The sequence below is a fragment of the Camarhynchus parvulus genome, chromosome 12 (assembly GCF_901933205.1).
Source record: "Camarhynchus parvulus chromosome 12, STF_HiC, whole genome shotgun sequence".
Lineage (NCBI taxonomy): Eukaryota > Metazoa > Chordata > Aves > Passeriformes > Thraupidae > Camarhynchus > Camarhynchus parvulus.
The window spans coordinates 18,798,670-18,817,976 of NC_044582.1; the positions used below are offsets into that span (position 1 = coordinate 18,798,670).

At 49.6% G+C, this 19,307-nt stretch overlaps 1 protein-coding gene across 3 annotated transcripts in view; it reads left to right on the plus strand.

The window, feature by feature from the left end:
* Positions 1–4,279: 4,279 nt before the first annotated feature.
* The window catches only part of ITPR1 (inositol 1,4,5-trisphosphate receptor type 1), a 158,471-nt gene continuing 143,443 nt past the window's right edge, over positions 4,280–19,307 (plus strand). For all 3 annotated transcript variants that reach the window (XM_030956611.1, XM_030956612.1, XM_030956614.1), the window contains exons 1-2: positions 4,280–4,410; positions 18,769–18,876. In XM_030956611.1, the coding sequence (XP_030812471.1) occupies positions 18,785–18,876 (92 nt within the window). In that variant the 5' untranslated portion in view covers positions 4,280–4,410; positions 18,769–18,784. The remainder of the gene's footprint in view (positions 4,411–18,768; positions 18,877–19,307) is intronic.

Below are 19,307 nucleotides of genomic sequence, written 5' to 3' on the forward strand. Positions count from 1 at the left end.
AGGTCACTGAAGTCGTCGTAGATTCTGTAAAATTTTTACTTTCTTGTGGGAGCTTTCTCTTCAGAGCTGTCAACAGAACGGATCTTCTGCATCATCCCCTACACCGAAATAAATCTTTACTCATCCTGCGGGATATTAATTCAAAATACTCAATATAATTTTGGCTTATCCTTGCAGCAAAGAGAAGCACGAGTGACGGAGGGGTTTGGTGTGTGTGAATGCTGGAAGGAGCTGCACTGCTCTGTGAAGTTTTGCTGTGTAAAATGACAGTGCTGGGAGGATATTGTATTTGTGGGGTGCCCTGTGGCAGGGAGGAATGATGAATCTGACTCCATGTGCTCAGAAGGCTAATTCATTATTTTATGATACTATATTATATTAAAGAATACGATACTAAACTACACTAAAGAATACAGAAAGGATACTTACAGAAGGCTAAAAAGATAATAATGAAAACTCATGACTCTCTCCAGAGCCCTGACACAGCTTGGCCCTGATTGGCCAATGAGTCAAAATAATTCACAGCAGAATCCAATGAAACAATCACCTGAGGGTAAACAATCTCCAAACACATTCCACCTGTGAGCACAACACAGGAGAAGCAAATGAGATAAGAATTTGTTTTCCTTTTTCTCTGAGACTTCTCAGCATCCCAGGAGAAAATCCTGGGCAAAGGGATTTTTCCAGAAAATGTGAATGTGACAGGAGGCCTCGCAGGGATGAATTCCAATTATCCATCATTAATCCCTTTTACCTTGTGATGTGCTCCAGAAAAGCATCAGAGTGCAGGAAAACAAATGAGTGCAAACTTAATTATACAACCAACCCTTGCTGCTTTGGGGTCAGAAAATAGAAATGTTCCTTTTGCATTGAGATGGTGATCTTTGCCCTTTGTTGAGGAATGAATGGCCATGAAAATGAGAGTTAAATCCAACTTATTTTCTCCTGTTAAATAGTTCCCAACACAATTCACTGAAGTGAGAGCAAAAGGTAGGCATCCAAACTCTACAGACTTCTAGAACTGAACACAGTCTGACAGGATAACCTCCCCTTAATAAATCTCTGGGATTCTGGTTGTGGGGTGCTGGAATTCAGGAAAATCAGCTGATTGCCAACAAGCTGAGACAGCTCTCTGGTGTATCCTGCCCACTCATTCTCATGGCTCGTTTTCCTGGAATTCTTGTGTGCATCATTTGTGTGGCTCCATCAGGACAGTTCATATTCCTTACTCTCCCTGGAGAACAGATGAAATAATTACAGTTTGGTTCTGAGCATCTTCCACTCTGAGATCCTGGGGACTTGGAGAACTTTTGCTGCAGTGGATCCTTTTGTGCTCAGCCATGCAGGCTTTAGTTTTTCTCTCTCCTCACACCGAGTCCCCACGCGTCTGATCTTGCTGTTATTAAAATGTGATGGGAATGAGATATTTCCCAGCATTTCACTGAGAGGCTGAGGCGTTCTAGGAGTGCTTTTCACCCCTGAGTGCCTGCATGGATCTCCCTAAGGACAGGGAACTTCTGGGATCATCTTCCCCATTGTGAAGACCAGCCATGAGCAAGAGAAGACAGATTGATCCTAACAGTCCTGTATTATCTTCTGCTCTCATTTTTCTTCCAGGGCTGTTGAGCTGCAACTGACAAAAGAGATAAAACCAAAACAGCAGAGACAAAACCCCTGCAAAGCCACCCAGCAGGCTGGAGGTGCAATGTTTCCAAAACAGCCAATGGTTAGTTACAAATTTGTCAACATAAAACAAGACAATAGAAATAAAAAGCAAATAACAGACTTCAAATTTCCTTTTAACATCTTTCATCACTGCTGAATTTGCATAATTGCTAAAAATAAAGTAGGAGTGGAGCAGAACAAGATGTGAAAAGGAGAAAAAGAACTAAATAATCCAATAGCAAAACAATAAAAATCCCTTACAAGTTGTTTTCCTGTGACTGAAACCACATGTGAAATTGGGCCAAACATTCACAGTGCAGCTCCCAGGACTGAAGTGATGCCTACCAAGTAGTGTTTTTTCACTATTTCCTCTCTGAATTCTTGAGTTCGTTCCCTCGACCCTCTGGGGGTGTGTGGGCTCCAAGCCCAGCCCTCATTTGAACAGGACTGTTCCCATCTCAGGCCGCCTCCTGTAGGTCCCATTATCAGGGAAAATTCCTGTAAGGGAATACTCTGGTCCTTCCCAAGGTGACCTTTCCCACTCCCACGCTGCCCTACAATTTTACCTCTTTTCAGTGCTGTAAGACTATAGGAGCCCCATGAACTCACAGTGCCTGCAGCAGCAGCGCAGAGCAAGCTCCTAAACACAAATGGAAACATTCTCCTGCATTGGAAACTTCCATGATTATCTTGTCTTTGCCAGCACCCCTTCAAATCTAGCAAGTTCTTTGCAGAGCTTGGTCACTATTTTTGGCTGAATGCCCAAAAATTGGTGAGGGCCCATCAGAGCATGTAATGACAAGATGAGGAGGAATAGATTCCAGCTGACAGAGAATAGGTTTAGGTAGGATATTAGGAAGAAATCACTCCCTGTGAGGGTGGGGACGCCCTGGCACAGGGTGCCCAGAGAGAGCAGCTGTGGCTGCCCCATCCCTGGAAGTGTCCAAGACCAGGTTGGACGGGGCTTGGAGCAACTCAGACCATTCTGGGATGCTATGAGCTCCTCAGCCTTTGAAGAACTGGCCAAGACCCAGAATCAAACTAGTCCATAAGCAAACATATGGCCTTTGGTGTTTGGTATTTGGGGGGAGGAATGTCTCCAGAGGGGCAGACTCCGCTCCCTCCCTGGGCAGCCCGTTCCTGTGCTCTGCCCCAGCGCTGCTGCTCGGATTTATCCCCCAGTGCTGGAGCTATTTTAAGGCACACTGTTTGCAGAGCTGCTCAAGGTGCTCAGCAGGCACTGCTCTGCCCCTGGCTCTGGTGACAGCCCTTCTGTCACTGCCCTGGAGCCGCTGCAGCCGCTCGCAGCCCCCGACTGCTGAACCCATCCAGAGATTAGATTTGATTACACAAGAATTCATTAGGATTATCTAATGATATTAGGCACCACTACTCTGCCAAATTCCTGATGAGTAATGGCTTGTAGTATCGCAGCCATGTAAGAAACCCATAAAACTGTTCTGTGACCTTCGCTTCAGTTCCTGAGTCACAGGCTTCAGCTTCTGCGTATCCTTGCTCCCGAGCCCCAGCTCCAACTCCTCGGGAGCTATTTTTAATGGAGAGCCAGTGCAGGGGAAGTTGTGTTGATTTCAAACTGGCTCATCTGGGCTTGTTCCCATTCACCAGCGTTCTCCTGCTGCTGCAGAGAGGGAAACAAGCGAGGACACCTCTTCTGTTTCCCAAGAGGGAAACAAACAAGAACACCATTCCTACATGTTACCCACGGCAGCACGTGGCTGTGGGTGACAGTGAGTGAATGAGGAAACTGTTTCCTTCACCTAAATCCCAGTTAAAGGGATACGGTTGTTCTCCAGGCAAACATTGTACCCACCCTGCAGGGCTCTGGGCGCAGCCAGGCAGCCACAGAAGGCAGGAAAATCAGGGTGTAACTGTGGGGAATAACCTTGGCTAATATTTAAGGACAAATAATTACATAATACAAAAATAAATGAAATACTAATATTTTTTATTTACTGCTGGTCATTCTGGCTGAAGTTTTGATGTCTTGCTAGCGATACCCCCGTGCAGTAATTTTAGTGAAGAGGAACTCCAGTGACACACTCTATTTCCAGAGTTTGGAGCTGTTCCTGCAAAACAGCCGCGACTCAGCTCAGCCAGGGGCTCGCACCTGAGTCACGGCAGAGGTGACAGCACCTGTGCAGGCAGGTGCTCACCTCAGCCCTCGTTTCCCGCTATTCTGCGCTCCCCAAACAGCGCTGACACCTGGTTTACTCAGTGTTTACTCAGGGTTTACTCCCGCAGCCTCTGTGCCCGGTACTCCCGTACGCTCGCCCACCGCTCGTTCCAAAGCTCTGTGCAGACCCCCGGAACAAAACACATCCGAGTCCCCAACCGGGGGGGTTCGCCCCTATCACTGACCTCACGGACCCGGGGCTCCATCCCCATCACTGACCGCACGGACCCGGGGGTCCATGCCCGTCACTGACCGCACGGACCCAGAGGGTCTCCGCTGTCCGCTGCCCCCGCCCGGAGCGCGGCGCGGGGCACGCTGGGAGCTGTAGTCCCGTGGGCCGCGCCCCCGCGGCGGCGCGGCGGCGGCAGGACTCGGTTACCCAGCGTGCCCTGCCGGTTATTTAAGGCACGGCGGCGGGCGCGGAGCGCAGTGACCATGTGGACGCGCAGCTAAGGCGGCGGCGGGCGCAGCCTCCGGGAGCGGGACCGGGAGCGCCGCCGGTATGGAGCTGCCGAGCCGTCCATAGCCCGCCCCGCCGCCTCCGCAGCCAGGTACGGCCGGGAGAGAGTCGGGCACGGCTGGGCAGGGAGGGAGGCGGTGAGTGGCTGTCGGGGCAGCCCCGTCCCGCAGCCCGAGGGATGCAGCTTGCTGCTGGGTGGGGACACCCGGGGATGCAGCCCGTTGCTAGGCGGGGATACCCGGGAATGCAGCCTGCTGCTGTGCAGGGATGCATTCCCGTGCTCGGCGGGGATGCCCGGCCGCCGCAGCCCTCGCAGGACCGGGCAGAGCCCCCTGCGCCGTCCCTGCGGTCCCGCAGCGGGACCGGAGCGGGGTCCCGGCCCCCCGAGCACCGCGGGCCCGGCAGCGCAGCTGCGCCTCCGCTCCAACTTTCCCCGTGTTTTTGCCCCCGCGCTCGGGGCTCGGCTGCGAGCGATGTTTGGCGTTATGTAAACACTCGTGAGCGCCGATGGGGACTTGGCTATGGGCGATCTTCCTCTTAAATGGTCAAAAAGCGGGCAGCTGTGGGTGGATGTTTCGGAGGGTCCCGCTGACTGGCCTGACAGGCCAAATATTTGGCTGTTTCCTGGACTACAATAACTGGACTTCGGCGGGGGAAGGGGTGGGGGCACATGTGCATTCCCCATGCGTGTACGTGGGATGTGCCACAGTCCCGAGCGGCTCCAGGGCTTCGTGCCGAGCGCCCGAGCCCTGCGGGTTCTTGGGGGCTGCTCGGGGGACACAGGCTCCCCGTGCCCCGTCCTGTGCGGGCTTTTCCCGCAGGGAACACGCTCCATGCAGCGGCACCAGCCGGGCTGCCTCAGCCCTTCCCCTCCCGGCCCCAGGTGGGTTCGCTCTGGCCGCCCGGAGTTTGTCTGAACAGACTCCAACAGGTGAAAGGCTTGAGTTGAATTTATTGCCGTGCAGCGGTTCTGTGCCTGCTCAGCTGCAGATGGATTGGGCTGCGGTCCTGCTGCTCACAAATCAGGAAGGGAGAACGTGGCTAATACAATCCAGATCTTTGCTGATGAAGATTTAGTGACCGCGAGTTGTGCGGGGAGTAGCGTGTGTGGGAGCTGCCGGTTTTATTTATTAGCGAGGCTCGGTACCTGTGCATGTGTTTTATTTCTCAGCGTGTGTTTAGGTATTTGCTTCGAGGCTGTTTCGCTGGGCTCAGGAATTAGCCCGGTATCCCAGGACTTCAGACGGGTTGGGCCGGAGAGTTGGCTGACTGAGCCCAGGCCAGAGGCCCGAGGTGGAGCTGTTTTCCTTGCAGGGCTCAGCTGTGATGCCATGTGAGGCCAATATCCCTTCCTTACCCTCAGTGCTTCCTCTGTGGCCACCTTAATGGGCTACCAGGCACTGGATTTCTAGTTGGTTTCTTTTCTGTGCCTTAATTTACACCAATTTCCTCACACAGCAATTTCCCTGGTCTGAGTGCCTGGTGGCTGTGCTGGTGTAAGTGCCTGGAGCAATAACAGCACTGCAGGCTGGAGCAGAGCTTTGGCTGCCCAGCACTGGCTGCTCAGTGAGAGCAGAAAGCTGGTGCTATCCATCAGGCCAGAAATGCAGGGTTAACCGGACACGTGGTGAAACAAACGTGGGAATTGACCACTGTGGGACCCAGCAGCCTGAGCTGGTGTGAAGCTGTAGCGCTCAGTGTGCCTAAACCAAAAGAAGGAATCACTGTGAAAACAAAACCACAGTTGCAGCATGTTTCAAAACAAGCTGATGCTGAGCTGATTATTTCTAATGTTTTCTTTAAGCTGCCTCTTGTTTGTCAATAACAGGGGTTTTTCTTGTTAAAATACCTTATTTCCCCAAGATTAGAGTGTTTACTTAGATGAGGGTTTTTTCTCCCATCTGCTTGTTTTGCACTGTTGATTAAGCCTTGGAAATAGTTTCCTCTTACCAGGTTTCATAAATTAGGAAGTAAACAGGAGTAACTTTGGTTTGCCTCTGCAATCATGGGGTGGAGCTTAGCTTGGGGAAATGGTTTTTTATGAGATGTGCTAATCCTGAGCACCATCGTTGGAGGGGGCCTTAGCGAAGAGCACAGGAGGGAGAGCATTTGGTTTATTTCTTTGCTGGTGGTTGATGGAGCTGCAGGTTTGGATGAATGGAGCTGTCCTGGGACTGATGAGCAGCGTGGAGGGCGTGTAAGGGACAGTTGTGATCTCTGGTTATTAATGAGAAGTGTGGTTTTGGGAGGAATTCTTCACTGAAGGGGCTGCCCATCATTGGCAGGGGCTGCCCAGGGATGTTATGGAATCCCCATCCCTGGAGGTGTCCAAGCAACACTTGGAGGTGGCACTCCATGCTCTGGGCTGGGGACAAGGGGAGGCTTGGGCACAGCTTGGAGTCGATGATCCTGGGAGTCTTTTCCAGCCTCAGTGGTTCTGTAACATGATCTTATCCCCAGCACCATCAACCCTCTCATGTTCCCTCAACAAACCCGTTTGGAGTCTAGAAAATGCACAAATTGAGTTAAAGTGGAGAAATGATCTCGAGTCCTGGCAGCTCACAAGTTGAGGGAGAGCTGCAAACCACGGTGTGCTGCTGTTGTGTGGTGTGAGCTCTTGCTCTGACTTTGTAGTAACTCCTGCCAAAGACAGCCCTGGATGTCCCTGATGGCGTGGCAAGCACGAGAACAGGGCACCTGCAGGGGTGGCAGGTTTGGGGTGGATTTTGGGGATCCAGCTCCTCCATACTGTGTGTGTGCCAGAAAAAAGGGCACACACACCAAGGGCTGGTCAAATTGGGGTGGTCCAGAAGTCTGTTCTGGAGGCAGAAGCTCCTTTTGGCTGCTTCTCGTCAGATGAGCTGATCTCTTTTTGTAAATTGCTGAAATGGACAGCATTGAGGTGGAACTCCTTGTTCAGTGCTGTCAGGCAGGATTAAAGCAGATCCCAGATACCCTGAGCCCTTGTCTGGTACCTGCCCTTGAATTGGAGCCATCAGAAGAGCAGGTGCTGCTTGTTCAGGTGAGCTCTTGGAGCAGGTGTAGCTGCTCTTGGCCATCTGGGCTCGTTTGTGCCCCATCAGGCAAGAGACCAGTGCCACCTGAGCTGCCCCAGCACTGGGTGGCACCAGGAGCAGGGCAGTGCCTGTCCCTGCACTGGGCACTGCTGGGGCAGCTCTGGAACCCTCAGTGCAAGAAAAGCGTGGAGGGGCTGGAGCGTGTGCAGAGATGGGGATGGACCTGGGGAAGGGTCAGGAGCAGCTGGAAAGGGGCTCAGCCTGGAGAAAAGGAGCTCAGGGGGAAATTCTGGCTCTGCACAGCTCCTGCCAGGAGGGGACAGCCGGGGGGTCGGGCTGTGCTCCAGGGAACAGGGACAGGAGGAGAGGGAATGGCTCAGGCTGGGCTGGGGAGGGGCAGGATAAATATTAGGAAAAAGAACTTCACTTGAAGGAGTAGTCAAGCACTGAAATGGGCTGCCCAGGGAAGCAGCAGGGTTCCCATCCCTGCAGGTGTTCCAGGACTGAGCAGATGTGTCTGTTCCTGCCATGGCTGGGTGGGCACAGTGTTATCAGTTCAACTCAACACCTGGAAGGTCTTTCCCAGCTTCCATGGTCCTGTGGTCCTGCCTGGCTTGTTGGCTGTGCTGGCTCCTCAGTGCTCAGCACACTGCTTTGGAATAGCTGATGTGTCAACTTGCAGAGCGTACTGGGAGTCTTTGAGACATTATTACCCCATAAATACAAGATAGTTGTAGTTGTAGGATTGTCTTAAAGCCAGGAGGAATGTGAGGCTCCCGTGGGAGGTGGGATGAGGGTAGTGGCTCTGTAGTAGCTGGTAGACGAGCTGCTGGCTCGCCCGTGGGTGAGTGTGAGGGAAGGCAACCTCAGCAAAGCAGCTTATGGAGACCAAAGGGTTTAGAGGCAGAAAATCATGTGCTGCTAGAAGGTTATGTAAATGTAACATCTCTGTCACAACGAGACTGTGGTGTAAATCCTGGTTCCTAAAGATCTGCATTACTGTGTGTCCCAAATTAGTTTCTTCTGCTAAGATAGCAACAGAAACTGAAGGTGCTTGGGTGGCCTGGAGCCTTTTTTTGTGCTGTGTGCGTGGGATAATGCACAAGGGGTGTTAAAAGCTGCCCAGTTTCATCCAGTGGCCTGTGCTGGGTGGGGACAGGTGCTGCTTTACAGGCTGGGAGAGCAGTAGAGAGTGCCCTGTGCTGCAGGGCAGGATGCTGGCTGTGTCCATGGCTGTTCCAAGATATTCCTGTGCAGCCCAGCCTCTCCTGGAGGAGGGAGGCTGTGTCCATGGCTGTGTCCATGGCTGTTCCAAGGGATTCCTGTGCAGCCCAGCCTCTCCTGGAGGAGGGAGGCTGTGTCCATGGCTGTTCCAAGGGATTGCTGTGCAGCCCAGCCTCTCCTGGAGGAGGGAGGCTGTGTCCATGGCTGTGTCCATGGCTGTTCCAAGGGATTCCTGTGCAGCCCAGCCTCTCCTGGACGCTGCTGCAGAAGGCAGGATGCCAAAACTGCACGGGCTTTGATCTGGCTCGATATTCCTGTCTAATTTCTGCTCCCCATGGACACTACAAAAGGACTACAGAAATTATTGCCTCGTTCTCTGTCTTGGCGTGAGCAGGCAGTGGCTGGGGATGGAGGCAGATCCCTCTTTCCAGGGTGCTGCAAGTATTTGTTAGATTGGCAGAGGCATCCAGAGGCTCCTGTGTGGCTCCTGCTTGTGCTCTACCTGTTGAGGAAAGTACATTTCCAGGTCTTCAGGGCCCTTGTGGTTTATGGGGTCAAATTTGCTGAGAAAAGCCGTGGCTGCTTCATCCCTGCAGTGTCCAAGGCCAGGCTGGACAGGGCTTGGAGCAGTGTGAGGTAGAGGAAGGTGTCACTGCCATGGCAGGAGGTGCAATGAGATGATCTTCAAGGTTCCTTCTAACCCAAACCATTCTGGGATTGTATTCTGTGAAAAAGATGAAATGGAAACTACAGGAACTGTAATTCAAGCGAGGAAAGCTGCAACATTCAGCTGTGGATTCTGAACTCGGAGGAGTTTCATTTTCATGCTTGTGGTTTTGGTTAAGCTTGTCAAAACTTGGATCAGAACTTCCTAGCAGCGTTATATGGAGAATAAAATGTCAGCTGATATCTGAGCAAGTTAACCCTCTGGAGAGAAAATGGGTTGGAAATGTGCATGGAAGTCTGTGTTGCTTGGTTTTGGATTTGTGGCTTGTGGCAATGTAACTGCAGCCTCACATGCCAGAATACCAACGTGAAGAGTGCTGCAGGAAGCTGAGTGTTCATATCTCACTGATGATCTTCCCTGGAAATGTCCAAGGCCAGGCTGGACGGGGTTGGGAGCTGGTCTAGTGGAAAGGAGTGGAATGAGATGCACTTTCAGGTCCTTTTCAAGCCAAACCAGTCTATGACTCTGATCATTCGGCTGCAGAGGTGATCAAAGGAGGGGGATAGCTCTGAGAGATGGAAATGCCAGATGTTTCTGGGTTGGGATGTTGGGTAATGCCTCTGCTTTTGGAGTAACGTGGTGCTGAGCTCTAAGGGAAAAGGATTGGTTGGTTGAACCCAGTGTCACAATGGACACAGGCAGTTCATCCTCTCATCTGGTGCATGATCTTCTGTGGTCAGAGGGTGATAATCTCTGAGCATGCACATGGAAGAAATTTCTGATCGTAGTAGGGCAAAAAAATGCCTGCTGCCCAAAGGCTGCACTTTGTTTTTTATTTTATGCAATTGTTTAGTAGCAGTTCTGCATGGAACTTGTATAAACATTTCTTTGCGCCTCGGCCCATCCTGTCCACTTCTTCAGAAATTCAGAGATGTGCCAAGAAGTTGTGAAGAAGAAAGCTTTTTTTGCAGTCCAGCTCTGTCCCATCTGCATCCCACTCCAAGGAGAACCACATGGCCACAGATGCAGACACCGACCTCAGCTGGCTGATGGTGCCTGATCCCAAGGGTTAATTGAGAACTTCTCATTAAAATAGCTCTGCAGTCCTTGGCTGCTCCTCTCTTAAGTGTTCGGTAGATTCAGATGCTGATGCTCGTGGGTGGTTCAGCATTTTGAACCTTTGCCTTCTGGAAAATTACAGTTGGGAGGCCAACAGGTACAAGGCAGCCTGGGAACTGGAGCCTTCATCTGTAACGCAGGCCAGCCCATCGGGGCTTTGGAGCTCAAAGTAGGTCCCCTTGCCACCAGTGGCTCTCCACACGTGCTCATCATGTGCTGGCAGTGGCTCCTCCTCTTGGGCTGGTTGTCCTGGGGCTGAGGTTTTATCCAGAGAGCCGGGAGCCAGCCGAGGTGTCCAGGAGGGACGAGCAGAGAGCGGCGCACGGCAAGGTCCTGCCTTGGGGACAGCACAGCCCTCGGAGCCTGCAGGAGCAGGGGCTGACCAGAGGGACACAGGCCTTGGCTTCTCTGCCCGAGGGGACCCAGCTGTGCCGGGGGACGCCCTGCCAAGCCCAGCCCTGGAGACCGAGAGCGCGCCCGCCATGGAGGAGAGGGAGCCCCCGCCCAGGTGTGGAGCTGCAGAGAGAGGGGCCAGGGCTGGGGGACGTGCCCTGGGGAAGCGACCAGGCACTGGGACCATGCTGGGGAAGGGGTCAGGGCTGTGAGGATGTGCTGGGGAAGGGGTCAGGCGCTGGGGACACAGGGCATGGGCAGCTGCAGGGGCATGGAGGCTGCTCAAGGGACAGGTGAGGAAGCTGCTGAATTCAGGGAGTGTTGGGTTTACTGAGGGGTGATGTGGAGTGCAGGAACCAGCCCCTGCTGTGGTGAGCCCTCAGCAGGTACCTGGCCATGCAGGTGACATTGGGACTGTTCTGTACCCTCTTCTTCCCTGGCCATCTTTGTTCCTTGGCCAAGCTCCAGCTGGTGCAATAAACCAAGCTTGCTCTCTTTCCCCTTGACATTGGTTGTCCTGGTCCTTTTGGCGTGTTCCAGCTCTCTCCTGATAGAAATGTGCTGGAAAACACTGTGTGCTCGTCGGGGCCTCGTCCAGAGGCTGATGTGCAGGCTGCCTCCTCCCAGCAGGGCTGGAGCCAGCCAGGATGGGCTTCAGGAAGTATCAGCTTCAGCAAGTGCTCCTTCCTTTTAATGGGATGGAGAAGATGCTGTCAGGTCGTACTTAGTTCGGAACAAAGAAATGATATTTTTCTCCTGACAGTGTGTCTCTAATAGCGTTTCTTTTTCCAGCTGCCTGCAGATGCCTGTCAATAGGACCTGTCAGTCATGTTTCTTACCTCAGTCAGTGGCTGCTGTGTAAGGGATTGCTGTCAGAGTGTCACTTCCATGCTTTTGACTTGAATTTTCTGTAACTAGCTTGTCTGGTTGCACTGGGCAAATAATTAAAAAAAAGAAGCAGGCGCCCTTTCTAAGGAGAAAAGAACATTGTGCACACTTGCTTTCCTGTACTGAGGTTTTATTGAAGTTAAACTTACCAAAATGAGTTGCTTTATCTGTTTCCTTAAACTGCAGTTGCACCTATGAAATAGTAACTTTGGAATAACTTTGTCACCGATATGATAAATCTGTTTATCTGTGGAGTGGCAAATAGTATGAATAGAATGTAATTAACTCGGCCCTCATCTTGCTGTGTGAATTTACACTGCTCTTCCTACTTATTTTTAGAGGAAGGGGAAGTGTGTGCTTGATTAGATGTGCAGTGAGTCTGATCTCTCCCCTGGGAGCAGAGGGGAGTGAGGGCTGGTGGATGGGGATTTGGGAGACCTGGATTCAGATCTGGGCCCCGAGTCTGACCTGCTGCATGTCCTTGAGAAAGTCACAGTGCTGTGCTGCTCCTCCTTCCCCTCTTCCCCAGCCTCCATCTTGCCTGTTCAGCCTGGAAATTGGAGAAAAAAATCTGCTGCATTTTAAGTGTCAGGAGGAAAAAGACTTGGTCTGAGAAAGAGCATTTCTCCCCCTTAATCTAACGGTTCATCAGCCGCCCATGGGTGGCAGAGAGCAGCCTCCTGGACATGAAAGGTTGCAGCTGAAGGGAAAACAAGATCCTGTGGTAGATAAATGCACTGCACTGATAGGGTTTTTTTTAAGGTGCAGTCTCTGAAATGGAGCTCCATGTGCATGAAATGAGCAGTGCTGAGCCCTCCCAGCGCTGTCCCTGAGCTGGGTCCCGCTGCAGGCGTGAGAGATCCTGGTGTTCAGGATCCTCTCCCAAAATCCCTTCATTTGCCTTTCCCTGGCGAGTGCAAAGAGCTCCTTTCAGATTTGCAGAGTCAGAAGCTTTGCGGATGACAGAGCTCTGTCCTCAGCCCCAGCACGGTGATTATTCACTGGGTGAGCTTTTAAATAAAGCACTTCCTCCCTTCCTTGGCTCTTCTAATGGGATTCTTAGGAATCTTTCCTAGCATCCTCAGGGAGGAAACCTTCCTTTTTTTACTGAATGAGAAACATCAAGTTTGGATTCAGGTTTTCAAGTTAGCTGTGTCTGTGAAAATACAGAATGCTCTGTGGATGTTATCCAAAAAAACACATGCAATCTTGATTAGTCTGTAGGGCCAAATTTTCAGCCACGTAATCTTGTAAAAATTGGATTTACCAGATTATCTAAGCACTGGATTTTCAGGATAATACAGTGTTTGGTTGTTTTTAAAAAGTGTTAACTTGCTTGGCCTGATTTACCAATATTAATGACCCGATTCCATTTAATTCAAGCACAAACTTACCTGGTCTTGGGGGTTCTCAGATCTGTTAATTTCTGGCTGATTCTGCTTATGCCATTAAGCAGTTCTTTGTGTTTGCGTCTTTGTTGTCTCTCTGCCCTTAAACTCTGGTCTTGCTTCTGTCAAAAATTGAAACAGAATTAAACTTTCCCTCTGGAATTTCCTGTCGGCAGTAATGAAGTTGAAACGCTTAAGTACAGTTGGAGATTCTATTCTTAAACAACCGAGATAGTGAAAAAGACTTTGATAAAGTGCTGCTCCTGTTTTGGTACCAGTACATATAAAATTGCCAGTGTTTATTGAGTTGAGCACTAAACCACAGTGCAAATCTGCCAGGAGAGACCTGGGTGCATCCTGGGACTGCGGGGCGCAGCAAGGAGCTTTTTTCTTAATCTAAACAAACATCATTAAAGCATCTTAGAAAGACACAGAAATTTGTATCCCAGTTGCTGGGAATCAAGCAGTTTGCAATAAGACACATTTGGGCTCGTTTATTTTACAAACAGGATTTGCAGTCGCAGGGTAAAGAATTAAAATCCCACACAAAGCAGACGTGTGAGACATGAAATCAGGGAAGTAGCTTTGAATTCTTTGAAAAAGCCTTTTCACAAATGCTGGAGATGAGGAATGACAGGGCGGGGATGTTGTCACAAACAGTCCCTGCGAGGAGGGACTTCAAAAGGGGCCTTGACTCGGCTCTTCAAGGAAAGCAAACTCCCAGCTCTTGCAACCTGTTTTTTCTGACTTAGCATCAGGAGTGAGATGAGTGATGGGAGAAATTAGTGTGAAATGTTTACAAAGCAGTTGCGTTTCCCGTTCTGAGCGTTTCCAAAGGCAGCTGTCTCACGGAGGTGTTTGATATTGAGCAGTCAGTTTGATGTCGTGCTGTTTTCACTGGTAATCCTGCTTTAACTGCCCCTATGAAATGTGTTTTCATGAGAAAAAGGATTGCATTTCACGGACTATATTAAGCTTATCCTGGCTTATTCAAGGCCATTAGGCTGAGCTTATGCTCTGCTTGTGCCCTAAAATCCAACAGGGATTGAGAGCTGGTGGGAACCGTTCTGGGTCTGCAGAGCTTCTCCTTGGCTTTGGGGACAAACTGTGGCCAAGGGCTTGTACAAACCCTTCCTCTGCCTTTCAGAACTGCTTCTGTTCAGTCCTTTTCACCGTAGGAAAAGCAGCTTGTGTTGGAGATACACACAAGATAATCTTTAGTAAGAAATAATCAGAACTGAACGCCGGAACTGTGTCACTTTCTGTTCAGTCAGAAGCTCACACTCGTGGTGGTGGGCTGCAGATTTGTGCTCACCAGAGCAGGGGGGAAATGCTGAAACTCCTGGGCTGAATAGCAGGTTTTCCTGGCTTTAATTCCCTGCCTGAAATCAGCTAATGCATGTACAGGTCTAGACCCATAGGGCAGAGCTGGCAGAAAAACTTGTAAGTCAGTTTCTTGAAATTCACATGAAATTGAGCAGGTTTTTGTTTGTTTATTTATTTTAGTCTGTTTCTTAAACAGAAACTTGATTTTTGTTTTCCTGTGCAGATAAACTGTATATAAAACATACTGAGCCACTGACTTCGATATAGACACGAGGAAACAGTCGCCAACAGAATTATAAAGATTCGGGCTTTCCGGGCTTAAAAAAATTCCTGTAGAATGTGTTCATAGCTCAGGAATTTTTTGAAGTCTGTGGGTAGATATAGTTAACTTCTCAATGTACAGTCCACTTTTAGCTCATGTTTCTTTTGTAGCCTGTCTCTGAAAATGTGAACCTTCAGCTTAGTGAGAAAAGAACATTATTTTTACGGCTTGGGTTGCTGCTGTTGACGTTGCTGCCACCTGAGTTAAGCTGCTTGGAGAAACCTGACTTCATTTTTGCTAGATAATGCCATGCTTATCAGTGCTTCATCTTTGATTTTTTTTAAAGTGAGTTTACCTAGAGGGGAATCTTGTTTTCCTGCAGTGTTTAAGGAGAAGAGGAGGACAATGCTCCCTGGGTAACACTGCTGTGTTTCAGCTGGAACAGGATGAATTTCCTGCAGGAATCCCCTCTTGCAGGGCTATGAAAGTGCCATTAAAACTGGGATTATGCACAGAATAACTGCAAATGTTCTCTTGGGGCCGTCCCTTCATCTAGTATAAATCAGTTGCTCTTGGCACTGGCATATCTAAAATAAATAAATAGTGGGGTGATGGTTGTATTTGTCCATGGAGCACAATTGCCTTTGCAGCAGCGTGACTGTGCTGTACCCACGAGAGCCAGGTACTGGGAGGCTGTGAAAATCCCCCTGTCCTGCACTTCCAGGGAGTTCTGGTGGTCATCCTGCCTGTGGTCAGTGCCCTGTGTCCCCTCACAGCCAGGGGACACACATGGATGCTCTGAGTGACGTGTCCAGGAGCAAACCTGTTCTCCTCAGTCCCTGTGGTCTCCCTGTGCTGTGAACTTGGATAAATGTGCCAAGGCTGACAGGTTTTTACTGCCTCCGCTTCTGGCTTGTCCTGCTGAAGAAAATAATCAAAGATGACCCCCACAGAGGTCTGGTTTTGGGAGGATTAGCGTGGCCAGCTGTTGTTGACAGCATCTTTTAGAAAAAGGTTTTCAAACTGGGTACCTGGGAACTTTGCTCTTAAAAACTTTATGGTTTTTGTTCCACATTTCCCAGTTGTCAGAGGTAGGACAAGCCTCCATTTGAGGTGGCTGATCATTTAATGCTTGATGCCAGTAACTGGAGTGGTTTTGTCAGTCCCTTGTGAGGAGAGTGCAAAAAGCTTTGGAGCTGAATCAGTGTAGCAATGACTCTGTTCCCTCCTGTGTGGGGAGGCCTGGGGGGTCACCGAGTCCCTTCTCCATCTGCCAGTCCAGCGTGCTCCTGAGCCCTGGCCAGGCTGAGCATTTGCAGCGAGAGGTGTCAGTGGGAGTGCTTTTGGCTATTAAAGAATGGAGGTAGCCAGTGTTCATTTGGACTGTGGGGAGCCTGAGGACAAATCAGTGTTTTAGAAGAGCCTCACCCCAGTGGGAATTGGCTCCCTGCTCCCCCAGGTGCTGGAGCATCTCCTGGTGTGTTGGGGATGGCATCACACTGATGGCTGTTGGAACAGCATTCAGAAATCCAGGAGAAGGGGAGCGAGGACTTACATGGTGATTGATCCCTGCCTAAGCTTGGGAAACAAGGTTGTTGGAGCCAGATCAGCCCTTGGTGAAGCCAAACTCCAGCACAGCTCTCCTGGGTGGGGGCAGCACAGGCTGGGGTTCCAGGCTGCACCCCAAACCCAGCTCTGCAAGCTCAGCCAGGAATTCTAGGGATGATCTGGTGAAGAACCCAGCTGTTCCATTCACTGAACTGCTGCCAGCCTTAACACCACCTTTCTTATATCCAGAACTCTGTGATGGTTCTGGGTAAAGCTGATAAACATTTTATTAGTGGAATTGCCAGTAATTTGCAGAAGAGTTTTTTTTAGGGGTTTGACTATCACGATATATCAGAGTTACAATTTCATGGTGTGGTGGGGCTTTCCTTGGTGAAGAAAATGTGAGAAAACTGAGGCTGTGTCCTGGAAAGTGATGCAGGAATTTGCTTGTCCATACCTGAGCCTGGTTTTGGCGCAGTGGCCTGAGATTCTTTTTTTCTAATTTTTTGCCAAAAAAAAAATCTCTAATGGAAGTCAATAACTTTGACCTTCACATTCCCTTGGGAACAGCTGTGGTGAACATCTGCCTCCTGTGAGGAAAAAGTAATCCCCCCACAGCCTGCAAAGGAAACCTTAATGCCAGGTAGAAAGGGTTAATTTGGGAGTATCTGTGGGTTTTGTTGGCTTAGACAGCTTTTGCTTTGGGCTCTATTAATTCAGGGCTGAGCCTAATTTTGAGGGATGAAAAGTTTTTTAGTCTGAAGTTGGTAGTTTGACATCCAAGTCAGGAAATGGGGAAAGTTGTATTTCCAGTGCTGCTAATTCAGTCACTGCATATTTCTGTATGTTTCTTGGCATCTATCTTAAAATAGGTAGCAGCGTTTTTTCTGTCCATTTATCAAGAAAGAATGGGAACAGACTGTGTAACATGCAGTGGCTGAAGGACTTGGCATTTATCAGGCAGCCTGGAGCCAAAGGGTTTGGTGTTGTGTGCACTCAGATTTGCTTCCAGAGGAGCTGAGACCCCTTTACCTGCATACCAGCCTGGCCTGTTATCTCTTGGTTTTCCTGGATTTGTTTTTCATTGTACCAGTGACACAGATTTGCAGGGATAGAATGTCCATGGTGTGCTTTGATTTAATAATAATAATAATGAAAGTTGTTATTGTTGTTTGCAGCAGCACAGATCTTTTGGGAGTGAGGAGGGAGAGCTGCTTGGAGCTTTTCAGAAGAAAAGTGTAACTTTAGGTTTTTATTGCCCTTTCATAGCTGCAAACATCACCTTTTAGATCTCCATGAACTTGTCCTTGTTGAGCTCCAAGCTTGCCTAACAACCTGCTCCTTGTGCTTTTGGTAAACAAGATAATGCCCAGGGAGAGGGGATATTTATCCCTGGGCAGGCAGGGCTGTGCTCTAGAACAAGCAGAATTTCCTGCTGCTCCCTTCTTGTGCTGTTAGAGCATGGAGCAGCTCTTTGGGTGCGATGGAGGGAGAGGGAGGAGGCGTTGGGAGGTTTTCTGCCTCAGCAGCCCTGGGCAGTGCTGGCTGGCAGGGCTCACAGCCTGCCAGGAGGAGCAGCTTGGAGCAGCCTTGGTGCTCCTGCTGTTTGAAACCTCAAGCACAGGAGCTGCTGGGCCTTTTGAACTCGCTGATCAAAAAGCAGGGCTTGGGAGGATCTCCAGGAAACCAGTAAATGGGCTTGGGAAAGATGTCTTTGAAAATCTGTTCTGTTGGGGTTTTTTATCTGGGCTCGTGTTGGCTCTTTGTGGCTGTGACAGATTGAAACTCAGTTTATTTTCTATATTTATTGAAATGACAGGTGGATCCTGTGTCATTTGGACTTGGGGCTTTAGAGAAAATCAAGTTCTTAATACAGTTGAAGTTGGCAACACTCTGTCTGTCTCCTCAGTGTTACATTTAAGCCATCTATATTAAACCCAGGATTGAAGAATTACTGATTTCACAGGGATTTGGTTGTCTGATAAAGCATTTGACTTAGGAAAAATCTTAATCTTTGTTTTTACATGCAAAATCTGTTGTCAGGCATGCTGAGTGGGTTTTCACCTAATTCTGGTTTTGGGCCTGTGGGTGTAAGCAGGAGGCTGCTGGTGTCATGTCAAATTTTGTCAAAAAACATTGCCATGAATCAGGTCAATATTTGGAATTTCTCAGGAGCACCATTCCAGCACAAAGGAGAACCTTTAAAGGATGCTTAAACCTTTAATTCTGGCAAAGAAACGTGATTTAGATACAAATACGGCTTAAACTGCAGCAGTCCCCTCTCCCCTTTTCCCTCTGGCAGGTGGGATGGAATGGGTTGCTGCAGCTGCACTGAAATCCAGCATCCTCTGGGATGAATGCCTGCCTGTGAAGCAGTCAGTCCCACGTGGAATGAGATGCCAGTAGCTGCTTGTTTTCCCTGGTTTATTTTTCCAAGCAAGCACTCTGGCCCGCTGGGTTTCCTTTGATACCTGAAGTTGCACTGTGAGAACTTGCTCGGTTTTTCAAACAAACCAACAATCAAAGGCAAAGGCTCCTGTTGCTGTAACCTCTGGTAGCTGCACCAAGGAATTCTGCCTGATTCATGTTGTGCTTTATTCTTTCTTCTTTCTTCCAGGGGCAATAAGCCAGAGATGACTGACAAGATGTCGAGCTTCCTTCATATTGGAGATATTTGTTCTCTCTATGCAGAGGGCTCAACAAATGGATTTATTAGCACTTTGGGGTAAGAACAGCTGTTCTCTTGTATTAAAAACCCTGTAAGAAAGACTAGCAGAGCTCAGCTAGCTCTCCTGAGCCTGATCCCAGGGAATACTGGCTAAAGCAAGGGAGCTTTATGGATGGACTTGGCCCTAAATGTAAAAATAGACTAAAGTGAATATGGCAAGGTAAATTTTTGGAGGCTGGAAAGTGTATCCATGGCTGTGGTGCAGTTTAACGTCCTTGGTGGGGAGGAAGAAGGGGGTAGAGGGGAATGAATGCAATCCAATGATTTTCATGTTGTTGTCTGTCCCGTGTCCGTCCGTGTGTCCCGTCCTGTCCCTCCCTGCCCCTTCCCCCAGTCAGGGATGAGCAGACCCTGCACTCTGCTGACTGCACAAAGGAGGTAGCACAGGCACTGGAAGTCGTGTAAAAAACATAGATATCTAACAAAAA